Source organism: Embiotoca jacksoni, unplaced genomic scaffold (assembly GCF_022577435.1).
Source record: "Embiotoca jacksoni isolate LCO1_2020_lvr unplaced genomic scaffold, fEmbJac1.0.p SCAF_11, whole genome shotgun sequence".
NCBI lineage: Eukaryota > Metazoa > Chordata > Actinopteri > Embiotocidae > Embiotoca > Embiotoca jacksoni.
The window spans coordinates 8,867,502-8,885,235 of NW_027185241.1; the positions used below are offsets into that span (position 1 = coordinate 8,867,502).

Below are 17,734 nucleotides of genomic sequence, written 5' to 3' on the forward strand. Positions count from 1 at the left end.
TTACATCTTTACAGCTTAAGACTACTCTACTAAATGTCAAAGACAAATATAGTCATTTTACTCCCCGACATTTGTCTGACAGCTTTAGTTACTAGTTACTTTCAAGATTACTGTCTTTCATAACCTTCCTGTCCAATGAAAACGATGCTTTCCAAATCTGGTCATTTGGAATTGTTCTGATAAACTGAAGGATTAGATGTTTATTTATGGATTGAGAAAAATATCCTACTTTTTAAGCCAAATAAACTGTTTTAAAACTGGATTCACTGCATTGTTTTTTTTTTGTTTTTTTTTTAGCTTGTTGACTTTTTAGAGAGACCAGATTCTTACAGAACAGAGACGACACACATATGATGCATGACTGTAGATTGAACTAAGCAACAGTTCATAACCCTACTAACTAATTTAACAGTACTATTAATCGAAAAACATCATATATAATTGCAAAACTGACAGTGAGCATTTACTGCATAGTGTGTAGTTTTACTTTTGATACTTTAAGTGCATTTTGCTGATAATACTTTGCTTCTATTACTTGTACTGGAGTATTTCCACTGTGTGGTTTTGTACTTTTACTTCAGTAAAGGACCTGAATACTTGTAGTGACGCGAGACGACTGCGTCGTTACATTTTTTTTTTTTTTCCTCAAACGACCCTTTTACCGGAAGTGACGCAATGTTGTTATTATTCCAGGAAGAGGACACGGGGAAAGTACTGAACTGCGTCAACGTTTGTTTCTGTGATATATTGGTATTTCAGCTCCTGTTCAACATGGCAACGAGGTATGATCAAGATCTATTTTATAAACGTGACAAAGAAAACAGCTGTCGACTTTCCCGTCTGATCGACGCGTGTTTAAACGGCTGCCTCGAAACGCCGCTGCGAACTGTTTACGTTAGCTTTAACCTTGTCCTCCGGTTCGCAGCACCGAAAATAACTTTGTCGTTTAAAGACCTAAAGTGAATTTTTTTTTTTTTTTTTTTTTTGCTCTGTAATTAAACATTTCTCAGGAGACACGTGTCTCTTCACCGTTAATGTTGAATCGCGTCTGGCAAAGTATGTAGCTGGTGTTGGCCAGTTAGCTGCGCAGCTAACTAGCCAGATGTGATCAGTGTGGTCACGTCAAGGCCTCGCCTCGAAACTTGTAGTTTCCACTTGTGCAGTTTCAGCCATTACTATTGACTTTTAGCAATATTATTATTCAGGGTCATCCATCGGGTTGGGGGGTGGGGGGGCATCTGTTTTTTTTTTTGCCGTGGGTGACAACTCTGTTCAGTTTTCGATCATCAGCCGGGGAGATGTTTTGACAGTCACAGGCCTAATTACGTCAGACACAATTAGACCAGCAGAGGCCCAGGTGGACAAATCCTCTTGAAGTTGAACTCACGTCAGCGTCACTCACGTGGCCTTGTTTTCAGTGTGGACTTTAAATCCAGGTGAATTGTTCAACAAGTCTCTCTGCTGTCATTAATATCTAAAGGTGTCACTGTGCCGGGATTTAACATGAATGTACCCGAATAGAACAAAAGAGGCAAACATTTAAATGCAAAGTGGGTTATTAGTCTTTTCCTTGCAAACTCAAATAAGAATATCAACCATTGTAATATGTGTAAAGACGATCATATACCAAGTGTACTGTGTGCTGCCCACTGGCGAAAGAAATATTTAGATCCTGCGTTGTAAAAATATTGTTTTACAAGTCCTGAATGACAAATCCCACTTGAGTACAAGAGTATTAGCACCAAAATGTTGTTTAAAATATTAAATTAAGGGTATCGATTTGGTCCCTTTGACTGATATATTAGTATATAGGACATCATTACAATAATATAATGAAACATCAGTGTGTAAGCAGTGAGTTTGAACTACTTTATATACAGTTTTATATACAGCGTCAACAGATGAATATGAAATGTCATCAGGTAATTACTGGGAGAGAAAAGAAGAAAAAACTATTTTCTGATGCACATCAGTTTTTATTTTTTTTATTTTTCTCTAATCTTAGATTTTTGGTGAGATATTGGAAACTTTGAATGTTTATTGAAATGAATTAATATGAGAGATTTAGAGAGAAAAATACTTTTTGGTGGAGCTGTTTACAACTCATATATGTGAAATGTGACCCAGACTACACACTGATTATTTTTTTTTAAGACGTCAGTGGCCAGTTCCTTAGTGGTTGTTATATTACAAAGAGAAAACTGAGTTTTTCCAAAATTGTCCTGCTTGTCGAGCCCTGCAGACAATGTCGACGTGTACCAGGATGCAGGAGCTTCTGATGCCTTCCCCCCAAATCCTTTGGTTCCTTTTTGTCAAATTTCCTCTCTTGTAGCACACACTCAACAAAAAAAACTATAAGCAGCCAGGTGATATTGTTTGAATTGACCAAAGACAGGAAAGAAGTCTGTTATTTATTAACTTTAGCAGCTGGTGTAAAACAAACAATACTGTGTTGAGAAAAAAAAAAACGCTTGTTGGATGTTGTCATGTGTCACCACCCAAACCTACTTTGTTGGCCAAATCAATCATCGGTATCCAAAGGTCCCCAGCACACCTTTGTCCAAGTGAGGAGAAAACTTTCAGGCATAGAATCATTCTCTGCACTCTTACTTTGGGTTCATGACATTTTTACCGCCGGTAACATAGCTAGTTGTGGTACAATCAAAAATTGAAAGGTCCGTTTTGTTTTTAAGCAGCTTCTAAAATGACACCTGCTGATCCGGATAGCTTAGCCAGTATTTTTTCCTTGCTAGGAATTTGTTACTTCAGCTGACAACACTTACCCTCAACCACTGTCAAATAAATGTAATGAAATAGAAAGTACAATGTGTCCCTCTTAAATGTAATAGATTGGAAGTACAAAGTGCCAAATGGACCAATTCAGAGCCCACTGAAAGGTATAACTAGCTTGAGATAGGTACCAAGGGTGTTACAGATGAATTAAAGTTGTATGGATAAAGTCACAGTACCATTTTCAGTAGCATGTTTTGTCCGTCATGACTTGATCAGTAAATTTGGGTTTCTCCAGCTCTGCCTGGGTTTCCCCCTGTCAGAGTATCATTTTGTTGTTTATTTGAGAGCAAATTCTTGATGACAAACTTAGATTTTTTTTCAACTTCATATGTTGACAATGACTACCCAACACTTTTTTTTTTTTCTTTTATTCAAGTTTGACAAGAGGAAAGCATATCACGTAAACACACATCATATGACTTGCCTGTCCTCTTGATGACCTCACTGGGTGGCTTACTGAGAAGCTAAAGTACAATGGGATGGCAAATTAATTAACAAGCACAAGATTCTTTGTCTGGATTATAAAACTATAATGCTTTATCCTTAAATAATGATTGCATCACATTTGCTGTCTGACTTGTGTCTTTCTTTGAATGTTAAAATGGATGTTTTATTGCTTGTCTCCTCCTGTGTAGCCGCTCTTGAGTGATATATGGCACTGTTCCTGGACGGGACGTTATTAGGCAACAACATGGACACATCCAACTTTGCCCACGTCATCTTCCAGAATGTGGGGAAGAGCTACCTGCCCCACGCTGCACTGGAGTGTCACTATACCCTGACGCAGTTCATCAAACCACATCCAAAGGACTGGGTGGGCATATTCAAGGTGATTAATCCACTTCACTGTTTTATTGAAGCCTTTGAATACATATTATAAGTTCATAGTTGCAGAAGCAGTTCAGTGTGTATTCTTGTGACTTAAACATATAATCTTGAATGTACCGTCTGATAACTATTTGTATGGAGCCGTGACATCTTGCCGATCTTACCTCAACATAAAATCTGTATATCTGTGCCAGTGAACATTTTACAGCTTTGCTTCATAATTTAATCTTGAAGAAATGACATGATTGAGATTTGACTAAAAAGATGGTATCAGTATTTATTAAGTCGTGAGAAAATCAAAGCGCTTTTGAGTGTAGTCTTAATCATGTTTATTTGAAAAATGAGCTTGGCAGAGGGAGTGGAGCATTTTAACTCCCACTACAAGCTTGAGTGTCCCACATGGATCTTGTTATAGGAGCACATTAAATCCATTACAGTGGCAGTAATTTATTTTAGCTGCATCTGTAGAGAATCGTAGATTGCGCCAGGCTTTTCCAGAAAATCATGTTTTTTATCGACCAGAGATAAGATCGAAGCTGAGATTAAAGGTCCCATATTTTACACTTTTACAGTGTTTTAATTGCACTTTGGATATCCCTAAGATATTTGTTTTAGCATAGTGTAACATTTCCTGTGTTAAGTATCTCTCTGGAGCTCTACTAAGAACAGACTGTTTTGTGTCTGTGTCGTTAAGGCACATTGATATTAATGCGTCTTTTGATTGGCTGACTGTTTTTGGAGTGACGCACACCCAGGCGGGTCTTGTAGCTTGCTAGCCCCACAAAGGTACGAATTCTCTGTGTTTACTTCCAGACATAAGGTGGGACAGTGGGCCATGCCGAGAGCAGACATCTGAATTTTTACAATATGGGACCTTTAAATCACAACAAAATGAACAAAAACCCCTCCATTTTACGGCTCTCTCTGTTTCTGTTGTGTTATTCTTGATTGTGCTTCTGGTGTCAAGTGTTTATTGATGGAACCGAAGAATGGATAAATATTAGATAAAGCCTAGCTTTTTTGTTTTCAAAGTAAAGTTGCAAAGTTACGGCGATGAAAATGAAATGATAAAATTGTACTGTAAAAGTCACAGGAGTAGAGAAGTATAAAGTCAGCAAACCGACTGAGTAATGCTGGTTACACAGCAACCAACTGTAGCCACCCATAGCTCCTTGTCGTACCCGACCAAGTACAGCTGTAGTGGCAAAACCCCCGAATGTGTTGAATTACATAAGGGTGGATTTTATTGTGTGTAAATGAATGTAACTTTTCATCTAGTAGATGAATATTGGGTTATTTCCTCTTTCAAAAGTTATATGGACTCGTTTTAATATAACAGAGTACAATACTCCACTAACCACAGTCTTTGACATGACTGTATAGTTTACTGCTGGGACGTCGTATTGGATTACACCAAATTGTACAACTGTGCTTAATAAACTGGTAGATCTAGTAATAAACATCTTAAGCACAGGCTTTTATTTTGCTCACTTTAAGGCTGTAATCAGTGTGTCAGTAACTTTTACTGATTTGACTTGTTATAAGGAATAAGATGAGTGTAAATTGCTTTCGGTCTGAGGGACACAGTTTATTACACAGTGAACTTCACCCCGGTTCTTGCTCATGAAGTCGAAGACACAAATATACTTGTGTCATGCGTTTATTTTTATAGCATAGTGTAATCCAATAAGGATAGCCAAAAGAAATTGTTTCAGTTTTGCTGAATAGAACAGATTTAAATGATTAAAGTCTTGGTCACAGTGACGAAAACACTATATTTATTCTGTTTTGAAAAATCAATGTCACACAATGCATTTACTTATTGTGTTTTATTTGTTATTTTGTGTGGGTTTGTATCTGGCTATATACAGAAGTTTTTCCCCTGCCCTCACTGAGAAATTAGGTCATGTTAAGTTATTAGGGGTGGATCAGGTATTATCTGGAGGCTGTTAAAATCCTGGCGTCAGCACTCCATTGTAGCTGGATGCCACATCACTTTGTGATTAGCTTGAGATACGCACCAAACTGCAGTATTGATCTTAAAATCACTAACTTCTTGAGCTTCCAACCAAACTGCAACTGGTAAAGGCTGAGTGGAGGCTTTTAAATCATGAACATCTTCCTGGCAGTGTTAACAGATGGGGCGTTTGGTGCCGAGGTCTTTCATTTGCATAGATAAAAATACCAGGATATGCTATACGTCAGTGTCAGCTCCATGAACCAGATTTAGTTACATTTGGCAAAAGGTGAATCAGAGCAGATTCCTCCTGAAGTGGTTTGGAGTGCTGCCATTTTCTCCAGGGTTTTTGTTTTTTTTAAATCTATTTTTGACCTGATTACATGATCCAGATATGATATTAGTTAAGTGATGTACTGTTGGTCAGGCTAAAAATGTCTTACGGTTGAGTTGACAGCACAACTGTCTGTAAACTGGATTAGGATTCAACTCAAAATCAAATATTTTCAGATTTTTTTTATTTATGTTCAAATATGTGAACATAAAATAATTTACACATGTTTAAATTGACTACTAAAATTGAATTGGTAAATCAAACAAAACCTAAGTGTGCTGTTGATGATAAATAAATGAGAGACAGGTTCTTGTTAGCACACAGACAAAAGCAGCCTTCTACCCGTTGCTATTGGAACATTTACCGTACAGCTAGATGTGAGCTGTGCTCGGCTTCATGGAGGAATGTTGTTGGGACAGGTTGTTGGCCACGGAGTAAGTAAAGCCATGCTTTATAATCAACCTGTCTCTGAGCAAACCTCTCTGTAATGATTCATGAACAACTCACTTATGAGTTTGTACAGTGTGACTGGCACATAGACAATACATCACCTCCTGCAGTCATGTGACCACCAACGTCTCTGTCAGCTTCCATGCTAAAGTGTGACTTTGTTGAATGTTGGTGAAAAGTCATGTTAAAACTAAAATACCTGGTGCGTTGTTAGGCTCTGTGCTCGTATGTTTTTTAACTTCTTCTAGGTTTTGGAAATTTTACTTTTGCAGTTTTACTTTTGCACGAGTGCCTTAGTCACCAATCTACTGTTTATTTTTTTATGTTAGCCCCACACTGTCTCTGCCTCCTGTCTTTTTATTTATACACATTGCAGACCAGTCTGTTTTAAGTTCCTCGAGGAGTTTTCAGCCACCACCACCACCTCTGCAGCTCTAATGAGTGGACTGGTGAGGGCTAGCCTTCAGTAAAGACACTCACTAACTAGGTGCATGTTTTAATTGCTTCCTGTTCTTTACTGCTGGAGGCTGGAACAGCGCTGGTAACAATTGGGGGTTTTGGAGCACCCGGGCCTTCTATCTCTGGCTCTGATGAACACTCACAGTATTGTAGCTGTAGGCTGTTTGCACACAGGTGAGAAAATACAGTGGCCAGACATTTCAAAAAAAAAAAAAAAAAAGTCTGCCCACACCAGAAGCAGTATCTCTGGCAGCTGTCTGTTCAGTGTGCATTAAATGTTATGTGCTTGGATGAATATTTAAAAAACTGCGCAGAAAAAAAGCTTAAGACACATCACATGACTAAAACTATGTTTTGTGGCAGAGGCTGTTTTTATTGGGCTTGTTGTGGATACATGTGTGTGTGTCCCTGTGTGTGTATGTGCACACTGCAAACCAGCCAGCTCAATGTGACACTGATGTTCTTTGACAGTTTTATGGCACCAGTCTGAAGTTATGGATGTATTTTCTGCACTTCCCCCTCATCAGCCATCAGTTAACAACACATAACAGACGTATAATTACATTTTGGTTTTCATTTTCAAGTTGCCTATGTATAAAATTTTCACCTATTTTCCTCTTCCTGCTAGAAGTGAGTTGTAGCTACATTTCCACAGTTAGGCTTGTTCATGACAAGGGCCAGGCCACATGCACATGGTGACCAGGAGTGGTTTCCAGATGATAAGTTTCCTTCTTAGCAAAACAAATTTTCACAGTAAGCATGTTGTTACACTGTCATCCTAACATAGATTAAAACAAAAACCATGATTACTGTAATAAACCAGTTTTAGATATTTTGGAAGTGACACTGTGGATTCGGAAAAGTCTCCCTGTTAGTTCTCCATTGTTATTATCCTGCACTGATGTGGTGGGAGCGTCTGGTTGAATGGATTCCCCACAATGTCTCACAGGTTGGTTGGAGCACAGCGAGGGACTATTACACATTCTTGTGGTCGCCTCTCCCTGAGAATTATGTGGAAGGCACCGCAGTCAACAGAACGGTGGTCTTTCAGGGTAAGATCATACCAAAGTTTTCTATCACTTTGACACCTTTTTAATAACCACATATCACAGCGCTGTTTGGAGGATTGTATAGAGTGAAATGAGAAACTCTCCCCACACACGTCTGTTCTGGTGTTAATGACATTTGAGTTTATGTGTTTTTTTTTTTATATCTTTTATGTCACTCTTCATCAAGTAATGGAAACTGACACCAGGGGAAGAAAGACATGTCTGATTTGCTTTTTAGATTCAAGCCAACAACTCCCCACATGCGTCGCAATGTGTGCTCTAGATCACGAAACTCCCACGGCACCAGCAGTTTCGGCACTTTTTTATGTGACTTTGTTGAAACTTAAGGATAAGTATGCACGTGTGAAGGACTAATGTCACGTCATCTCATTGTTCCCCAGGATATTATGTGCCCAATGACGACGGGGAGTTCTACCAGTTTTGCTATGTGACCCACAAAGGAGAGATCCGGGGGGCCAGCACACCGTTCCTGTTTCGTGCCAACAGCCCCTCAGATGACGAGCTGCTGACTGTGGAGGATGAATGCAACTCTGACATCCTGGTGGTCACCACCAAGGCTGGTTTCCTTGAGGTACAGTGAGCCTCAAGCAGTAGTACTCAATGCGTAAATGTTGATCGGGCTTGTTTGCTGTCACAACCAACAATGCTAATTAAATCTCAATTCTTTCTCACTGCAACAGTGTAGGATAGTGAAAAATATAATTTCACCAGAGTGGTGTCACTTCCAAATACAATAAACTATTAAATCCCGGTTTAGAGAAACTTGTACATTTACCTCTATCACGCTGGACTAATGTCTAAGACATCAATCAGACAGTTTCAGTCGCTGCCAGAGTTGTAATAAGAACCCAAAAAGCTCAACACATAACTCTACGTATTGGATCCCTTCATTGGAAAGAATCAACTTCAAAATACCATTACTTGTCCATAAATCATTAAATGGCTTACGTCCAAAGCACTTATCTGATCTACTGATCCAGTACGAACCCTGCAGACCCCTCAAGTCGTCTGGCTCGAGACGGGTAGCTGTTCTCGGGACTAAAACAAAAACTGGTGAAGTTGCTTTTAGCCACTGTGCTGCTGGAACAAGATGGCAGAAGATCTGAGACTGGAATCTGAGCATTTTCACATCTAGACTTAAGATTCATTTCTTTTGAGTTGCTTTCAACAAAATGTCTTTATTATTGGCTGATGTTTCCATGTTTAAGAAAAAAAAAAAAGTTTTTTTTTTTTAAGCTTTTTAGTTGTTCTTTGTAGACTTTTGTACTCCTTTTGGTTTTCCTGTTTTACTCCTCATGTTTGTACTTGCTCTGCTTCATTGAATTTCTTTGGCGCACGTTGGGTTGCCTTGTGTATGATAAGGCACTATATAAATACCTTACCTTAAATGTCAAACATTTAAACATCTTGAACAATCTATTTATTTGTTTGTTTACATTTTTTTTTTTGTGCAGCAAAAAGTGGAAGAAGCCCAGAGAGAGAAAGAGGAGCTGCTTAAAAACATGGCCCTCCTGCAGCAGGAGAAGGAGCAGTTGGATGCAGAGAAGGAGACCCTGCAGGAGGAGTTTGCACAGCAGAAGGAGACCTGTGCTCAGCTGAGGAGAGAGAACCAAGTAAGGCAAGAACCAGGAGTATGAACGGGTGAAGTCCTATTTGTTTCTTTTCTGGCTGGTGAATGAAACATAGACGCCTTCTTCAATTTCTGTTATATATTGTCGTTGTAACTTAAATCAGCGGCACATGCTGAAAAAAAATGACTTCATTAATTCATTTGATGAATGTCTTTTTCTTGTACTTATTCAAATGACCTTTTTACATTTGGCCAAACAGTCTCTTAGCACCCCCTAGTGAAGCAGTGCAAACATGCAGAGCCTTCCAAACTCATGATACACTGAAGGAATATGTCAGATATGAATGTCTGTATTATCAAAGTTGTAATTCCGCTTTTTTATAGCATAGCATTAAGTCTTAAAAGAATTGTCAGTGATAATTCATTTAGCCGTCCTCCGCCATAAATCGGCTGCTTTTTAAAACAGCTTTCAGATGAAAACATGATTACAGATTTTGTGGCTGTTAATTTTATGACTATACTTTTATATGATTTTTTATGTGGTGTGAATATAAAGATTCCAAAATTCTGCCTATAAACAAACTGTAAAAAAAATAAATATATTTTTTCCTTTTTGAAGTTTGAAACTCTGCGTCGAGCTTTAATGTTCATTTTGCATTTCGCAAGACAATAAAATCGTTACGATGAAAGGTTATATTTTGTCATGTCAGATTTGAACCTATCTTGATTCCTGTATGTCAGGGCACAAATTGAAGTATATTATTTATTTAATGAATAAGAATAATTATACATTAGATTATGCACATTGCCGAGCCTCTACCATCTTCTGCTTCCCAGGATGTGCAGCATTGTTCCCAGGCGGTGCTGGAGGAGAAGGAGGAGGTGAAGAGGAGACTGGAGGAAGCCACAGCCAGAATCATCCAGCTGGAGGAGGATCTGATTGGAGTCACACAGAAGGGCCTTCAAAAGGAAACCGAGCTGGACAGGTGAGTTCTCAATTCACAGGTAATGGGGCGGGGGATTGCTTGTATTGGTGATATGAACAGAAAATTATTTTGTGCAAAGAGACACTGTGATGGGTAATTCGATCTGTGACGGCCTTTTCTTTAGTCTCAAGGATAGAGTGAAGAAACTCACAGCAGAGAAGGAGGCTCTTGAATCTCATCTCAAGAATGAGAAAGATGAGAAGGAACTTTACAAGGTAATGGATCCTTTTTTTTTGTGTAAATTGCTAATATGTATTTCCTTAAAAGGTATATTATAATCCTTAAAAAATATTGTGTTATCATATAAAGGTTAATCCAAAATAAGGTTGTCAGGGTTCAGGTAAGTAACAGTTTAGTACTTTCATGTCGCTTTTGAAAAAGGAATTGCCTTAACTGTGGCTGTTTAATTAGTGATGGCTTTACAATCTATCCAATTTACCAAATTCTTGTTATTTTAGATTCACCAACTTTAGAGGTTTCTTTCCTGTTTTTTCCACTTTACTACTGGGATTATTTTGTATACCCTGGCCCAACATTTTAGTCTAAACAGGGCATGCCTCACTCTGTCTTCTGGTCCGTCTGGTGTTTCTGTGTCTTTGTTGTGGTGGGAACTGCACAGGAACTGGGAGTGCCGCGTACTATAGTGCCGCCACAGAAACAGAGCCAAAAACCCGTACCTAATTTAACTTGCACCATCACACTGGGACTCTTGCAAAAGGACAACTTTATGGCCCTATCTCAATCTCTGTTTTGTAACTGAAGTCATGCAACATTTATTTTAATAGTCCTTTTTTTAATATGCTCTTTGGTACATGATAGTGATTGGTGTTGGTATAAATGAGGAAAAAGCCAACAACTTCATGTTTTATAACTTTGCATGTGTTTTATAACTTCGTGTGTGTGTGTGTGTGTGTGTGTGTGTGTGTGTATGTGTGTGTGTGTGGGGGGGCATGTGTTTTCATCTCTGTGTGTGTGCCCTAGATTCATCTGAAAAACCGGGAGCTGGAGAACACTAAACTGAGTGCAGAGCTGCAGATGCTGAAGTCTGTGGATGTGAACAAGGAAAACACCATTGCCCAGTTTAAAGAGGAGGTGGGACGCCTGCAGACATGCGTCACTGAGAAGGAAAAGCAGTACAGAGAGATCCTGGCCAAAGGTTCCCCCCTGGTATAAACAATTTTGTTTTCAGGCTTAAAAATTCACCAAATAGATTATACATTATTTAACTTGATTAATATATTACATTATAATTTAAAGATTTAAGGGAAAAAAAAAAAAAAGGAATATCAATAATGGCACTTAGTAAAACATCTTTAGTCACTTTACAGAAATGAAAACATTTGCTTTGAGATGTGTATGTTTCTGGCAGGGTGAAATGAAAGCCCTGAAGGAGCAGCTGCGGCAGAAGGAGGAGCAGCTCCAGGCCAACCAGCAGCAGTCCTCCTTGCTGGCTGCTGAGTTGAGGGATGCCTCTAGCACACGTGACCGCACCATGTCCGAACTGTACCACATGAAGCTCGAGGCTGATGCCCTCCGGCAGGCCAAGGCCGAGGCTCAGGCCCAGTGCGGGCGCCTGGAGCGAATGGTGGAGCAGATGAAGGCCGAGGCCACGCAGGAAGCAGTAAGCATGAAAATCACAGAGCATGACAGGCTATGTTGTTTGAGTGAGCTTTGTATGAAATACTACTTCTATTATTAGACGTGTCAGATATCCTGATGAGCAAGTGTAAGTATTGTGTGACCCAGAATCGTAAGGAGCACGGAGACAAAAAGCACTGAATTTCAAATTGTTGTACAAATATTTCATAATATTTGGTAACATGTTAAATCACATGTTAAATAATTAGCATCATAAATATAAGTAACATCTAAAATGATAATTTCATGATAACAGAAGTACGAGGCCAATGTCTATTCATCTACATATATGCTATGTTTGGTTAAATCCAGTGAGAAATAATACAAGAAATAATGGAAACGGAAACAAAACATTTCTCTCACAGCAGTTTAACTGCTTCTACCTTTTTAAAGGAGGCCATCATTTTTTTCCATAGTTGCTTTTTACTGTTTGCCTGTCATGCACTAAAAAAAAAAAAAATCAGTTGATCGCACGCCTTTGACATTACAACAGTGTTAGTCATTGTAGATGAGGATTTACAGTCTAAAGAGACTTTTTTGTAAGGATTTCCCTTTTATCTCCACAGTGTCATAGTGGCCTTTGCAGTTGGCCCATTGACGTCGCTGGTGTCTGATCTGTTCTGCTGTAATGTTTTATTATAACAGGCAAAAGCAGAGGAGGAAGCTGCTGCAGAGCCAGCTGTTGTAGCAGAGCTACAGAGAGAGGTGGAGGACCTAAAGCTGCGGCTGCACATGGCTGCAGAACACTACAAGGAGAAATACAAGGAATGTCAGCGACTGCAAAAACATTTGCTTAAAGTCTCAGAACAGCAAGGGGTAGGTCCCCCCCCCAGATACCTGCCGACATACTGTGTCCATGCCCCAACAAGTGAAGGAACAGAACTTGTATTGGATTTCGTTAACCCTGTGCCTGCCTGTCACATTAAACGCCCTCAGATTCAAGCCGATGAGATCAGACACATTTATTTTCATTAGCAATCAGTGTGCTTTAATAAGATATTTGTACAGGACTACATGCCTGTTGTTTGTGTTTTTATCTTTTTGTATATTTCTTTATGCTGTCTCCAGGTCCTCCTGTGTATCCAGCTCATACCTGTGTTAATTCACAATGTCTTTCTCTGCTAGGTTTTGTTCTCTTCTCAGTTGTTTGTGTCTCGTTGTATTTAAGTGTATTTTCACCACTTGTTTTTTTTTTTTTTTGTATCTGTAGGAGCTGAAGAGAAGCTCAGGACAAGAGGCTGCTGCAGTCCCTGCATCAGTGAGTCCGGACACATCTGTGCCAGGTACCCATGTCTAATTTTGGCAAGTTTTAAACTATGGAATGAATAATTGCTTGTTTAGAAAATGTAATTAATGATCAACATTGCTGAAGTTACCCACCAGAATGGTTTCTTAGGTTAATTGCATGCATTTCCTTTTATTTTGCCTTTAAAATCAGTCGATCAACAGTTTTATTTTTCACTCTTAAGCTTATTGGTGGGTTGCCAATTTTTTTTTTTTTTTAATTTTTGTTAAGTAATGAATGAATAATTGGGTCATACTTGTGGTTGCTTTGCCTGAGCACACTGCCTGACTGGCCTTCTTTGTCTTTGCAGGAAGTCCAGGTTCTGCTGAGCCCATGTTGGAAGCCATCATCCAGGAGAAGCTCAAAGGCATCAGCAGAGAAGCATCTGACATGAATGACAAATACAGAAAATGCAAGCAGATGCTGATGGTAAGACATATATTCGTTGTGTTCTGTTGATGGTCATGTTTCTCCAGATTTGATGTTCAAACATGTGAAGGACTTATGCAGTTCGCAGGTATGATGTGTGATGAAAACAGGCAGGTCTATGTTTGTCACTCTTTAGGAGGAGAAGGAGCGTAGCTGCATGTTTGCTGATGAGCTGGCCAAGATGGAGGTGAAATTCAAGGAGCAACTAAAGACCAATGAGAACCTGAAGCTGCAGCTGGCAGCAGAAGAAGACCGTTATAAGGTCGGTGTAGCCAGAGTACAGAGACTGAGCCCAGCTCGGGCTGTCAGCTGCCAGCGATGCTCTGCTGTGTTCAAAGCAGGCCTGTTTTGGAACTCTCCTGTGCTTTTACCGCTGTGTATGGCTGGTCTAGCTCAAGGATGGAGCCTTTGATGCTATCTCTCCCCTTGAACACAGTCGCTCTGACAGTGTTGTTTATGACCGGGCCTATCTGTGAGACGACATTTTACTGCTGTTTATGTCGGGTTCTGGAGACAAGCAAAGCTTGGCTCGGAGGAGTCATCTCTAGTTGCCAGGCTAATGCTGTGCTTGGCTCAGGTCAGGCGGATATTTGCTTAGTGTCTTTGTGGAATTCAAACAGGTTGTTTTGCTTCGAGCAGTATTGTGAATAAATCAGTCCTCAGCAAAGGGAAGGCTTTTATGGCTGGGCTCAATTAATGTAATGCGCTCAGATTTGACTGCATTTCACTGACATATATTTCAATCAGCAGCACATCAAAAGCTTGAGGATAGAAAATGTCTCTTCAGTTATCTGTTCTTGTGTCCTTTGTCTTCTTCAGAGCCAGGTAGCTGAGAAGGGGCGCGAGCTGAAGGGGCTGAAGGACACACTCACGCTCATTGTGAAGGAGAAGGAAAAACTGGAGGGGGTTAGTGACAGCTTTCATTTTCTCTTTTATAGACTTCTTCCACTCTAAAAATTCCCTGTAATGTGCCATACCCCTGACATTTTCCCTCTCCCAATCTGGTTTGTGTTTAATATGCCTCTAATTGTAGACGCAAAGTAAATGAGTTCTTATTTTCCATTCCATTACTTCGGGCCACAGTAAGGTCCTCGCTGACCTAAACACGGCTTGGAGGTAATGCTGTTGTAGTTAAGAGGACTAGAATGACCCAATTTGAGGTTTAGACTGTAAATTAACTTGGCGTCTGCAACTAACATCAGTAAAACACAGAGTTCCATTCCCTTTGAAATTGAGAAGTGTTTCTTTTTTAACGAAGGCGCTAATTACACTGTCTAAAAGCAAGAACTGACTGTGAGCAGTGATGTGTTGCTTTTATTATCAGACTGGGAGGCACAGAGAGATGAATCAGATATAGGAGCAGTGGTGGTCTAAAGGTTATAGAGAAGCAACCTGTCTGTGTGGAAGGTTGTCAGTTCCATCCCGAGACCAGAAGGTCTGGGTGGGAAAAGTGAAAAAGCAGTGCTTTCCCTTCATGCTCAGTAGGTCAGGCTGTGGTTGCATTGTGCTGTGAATGCGATCTGGTCTTTCCTGTAAAAGAGAGATTTCCTCTCAATGAAACTATGCTGATCAAATAAAGGTGAAAAGAAAGATAAATAACTTTTAACAAAATATGTACATGCCCAGGGTTTCATTTAATTTTGCCAGTCGTCTTTGCTTGCTGTTTGAATCCTGCTGTTTTGTTCCCCAGGAGCTCCAGAAAGGCAGCAGCAGTAAAGATCAGGGCTCTAGTGAGAAAACCAGTTTGGAGAACCTCCAGTCCAGTGTGCCTTTATTCCTGCAGTACCCCGTCCCTTACACCCAGGACGCCCCGACCCCTCTTCTGGTTTCTCAGAGTCCCAGCAAGCTGCACTTTGGGAACCCTTACTCCATCGCAGACCCTAAAGGTTGGTTTTCTTTTCGCGTACTGACCTCCAACAACCATTACAGAAACGCTGGACTCTTACAAATTCTTTCCTTGCAGACGAGGCAGACGAGGAGTTCTCAGATGACCAGCCTCTCAGGCTGCCCCCCGTGGGCCCGCCCTCCTGGGACAGCAACGTGGTGTGTATCCAACCCACCCGCAACCACAGCCGGCCAGAAGGCCACGAGGAGTCAGAGGAAAAGCAAAACAACAATGTAAGCCTCTCTCCCATGTGCAGGATGCAATTAAATATGTATGAAGGGAAACTTTTTAGTCCACTGTCTATTTATTAATCTGCCGTTTTTCCCCCCTTCGCTCTCAGGGTAATACCAACGAACAGCCCGCGGCAACTGAAACGCGCAGCCCATTCGTGAATGATGGACAAACTGCCTTCTGCTTTGATCCCAGGTAACACACCCTCACATGCCCAAAACTCTCGTAAATGCCGTCCAAGGCTTGCTGCACCCTACACTTACGAAACCTGTGCATTGTAGCTCGTGTTCTGCTGCACAGCCCCCTTTAGTTGGTGTTAGCTGAACAGCAGGCCACCCACGTCGCATCTGACAGATGCTCTTTATTAGCTTGCGCTCCTGGTTTGCCCACATCACGGCTTGTCTGCTTATTAACGTGAGCCTTCTTCTCCCTGCCCCTCCTCCCCTCCTCCTTCTCCTCCTCCTCCTCCTCCTCCTCCTCCTCCTCCACTGTCGTCTCCCCGTGCGCAGCATGGACATGAAACGATGTCCGCTATGCGAGGTCATCTTCCCACCCAACTACGACCAGAGTAAGTTTGAGGAGCACGTGGAGAGCCACTGGAAAATCTGCCCCATGTGCAGCGAGCAATTCCCGCTGGACTGCGACCAGAAGGTGTTTGAGAATCACGTGCTCACGCACTTCGACGCACACCCGCTCAACTTTGACTAATCAGAAAATCAGCACATCCAGTCTGACAACTTCCTGTCAACCACTGAGATAAATCACTCTGCACTCTTTTCTGCATGTAATGGTGTGAAGATCCTCTCTTTAGGACTATACTGACTTTCGCTTTCCTACTTAGAGAAACACTTTGAGGTGACGTGACATTTTAAAATGACATTTTAATTCAGTGTATATCGCAGGGCAACTGAATCTGTTTGCAAACCCAAATTATTTGTTTTAATAGGAGGACAATTTCCCTTCATTTGGATTTGAAGAAGATTTTAGGGGGTTTAGACTGTTGTACGTATGTATACTGACTTTAAATGGACTTGGCTCTCGTAGATCTGTTCGACTACAGGATGTAACGAATCAGGGAAAGAGATAAGTGTTTACCAAACTCACATTGAAAACATGCAAACAAATGCTTCCCCCCTCCCTCAAGTCATTTGGTCATTCTTTATAGACAGCAGCCTTGGTGCACTATATGCAGTCAGGGAGAAATCTTCAGTGATTATATCCATACATAATTATACAGTATATCATCAGATCATCTATTTTAGAATAATTAAAGCCAACGATATTGTGACAGCCTTGATACTTTGTGTATGATATAGATTTGTTTTTGTCAGGTTTCCTTTTGTTTTGATTATTTGATTGTGTCTGAATCCTTAAAAACTTTGATATCTGATCAGTGCATGCTGAGCTTCTGTTAAATTCTCCTTCTTTTGTTCTTCTCTTTTACCGTATTAAGTTATTTCATTCATAGAAATGTTTCATTAGTTCAGTGAGTTTCATGTATCCTGAAAGGAACTAATAAAGTCTGTTTGAAACAGAATTTTGTCTGAACACAGTTAATAACACCGGAGTCGAGGAACAGACCTTTATTCTAAACGTAACAAAAGTTTACATGAAGCAGCTTTTTGAAAAAATACAGTACGTCACCACCTCTCGTTTTGTCTTTTCATACACATTTTCATACATAGTAATGTATTTTTAACTTCAGAAACATATGAAAATATAATTTAATGCACTTGACACATGACAATACATTCACTGTACACTATATCAAATACTTTTCTCCATACTGACAGTATTATACTGCTGCAGTTTTTCAATT

General features: G+C 40.2%; 1 protein-coding gene across 3 annotated transcripts; it reads left to right on the top strand.

Annotated features, from left to right (window-relative positions):
* Window positions 1-673: 673 nt before the first annotated feature.
* tax1bp1b (Tax1 (human T-cell leukemia virus type I) binding protein 1b) lies at window positions 674-17,452 on the top strand. 3 transcript variants are annotated; one of them, XM_069142966.1, is made up of 18 exons: window positions 674-782; window positions 3,429-3,622; window positions 7,771-7,873; window positions 8,272-8,462; window positions 9,346-9,504; window positions 10,299-10,447; window positions 10,572-10,662; window positions 11,429-11,614; window positions 11,817-12,068; window positions 12,731-12,901; window positions 13,296-13,368; window positions 13,681-13,799; window positions 13,936-14,061; window positions 14,619-14,705; window positions 15,490-15,685; window positions 15,763-15,917; window positions 16,025-16,110; window positions 16,425-17,452. In XM_069142966.1, exons 2-18 carry the CDS (start codon window positions 3,446-3,448, stop codon window positions 16,621-16,623), a joined length of 2,520 nt encoding a protein of 839 aa, XP_068999067.1. In that variant the 5' UTR covers window positions 674-782; window positions 3,429-3,445; the 3' UTR covers window positions 16,624-17,452. The 3 variants fall into 3 exon arrangements, with proteins under 3 accessions (XP_068999067.1, XP_068999068.1, XP_068999069.1); XM_069142967.1 differs by lacking the exon at window positions 14,619-14,705; XM_069142968.1 differs by lacking the exon at window positions 13,936-14,061.
* Window positions 17,453-17,734: the final 282 nt, after the last annotated feature.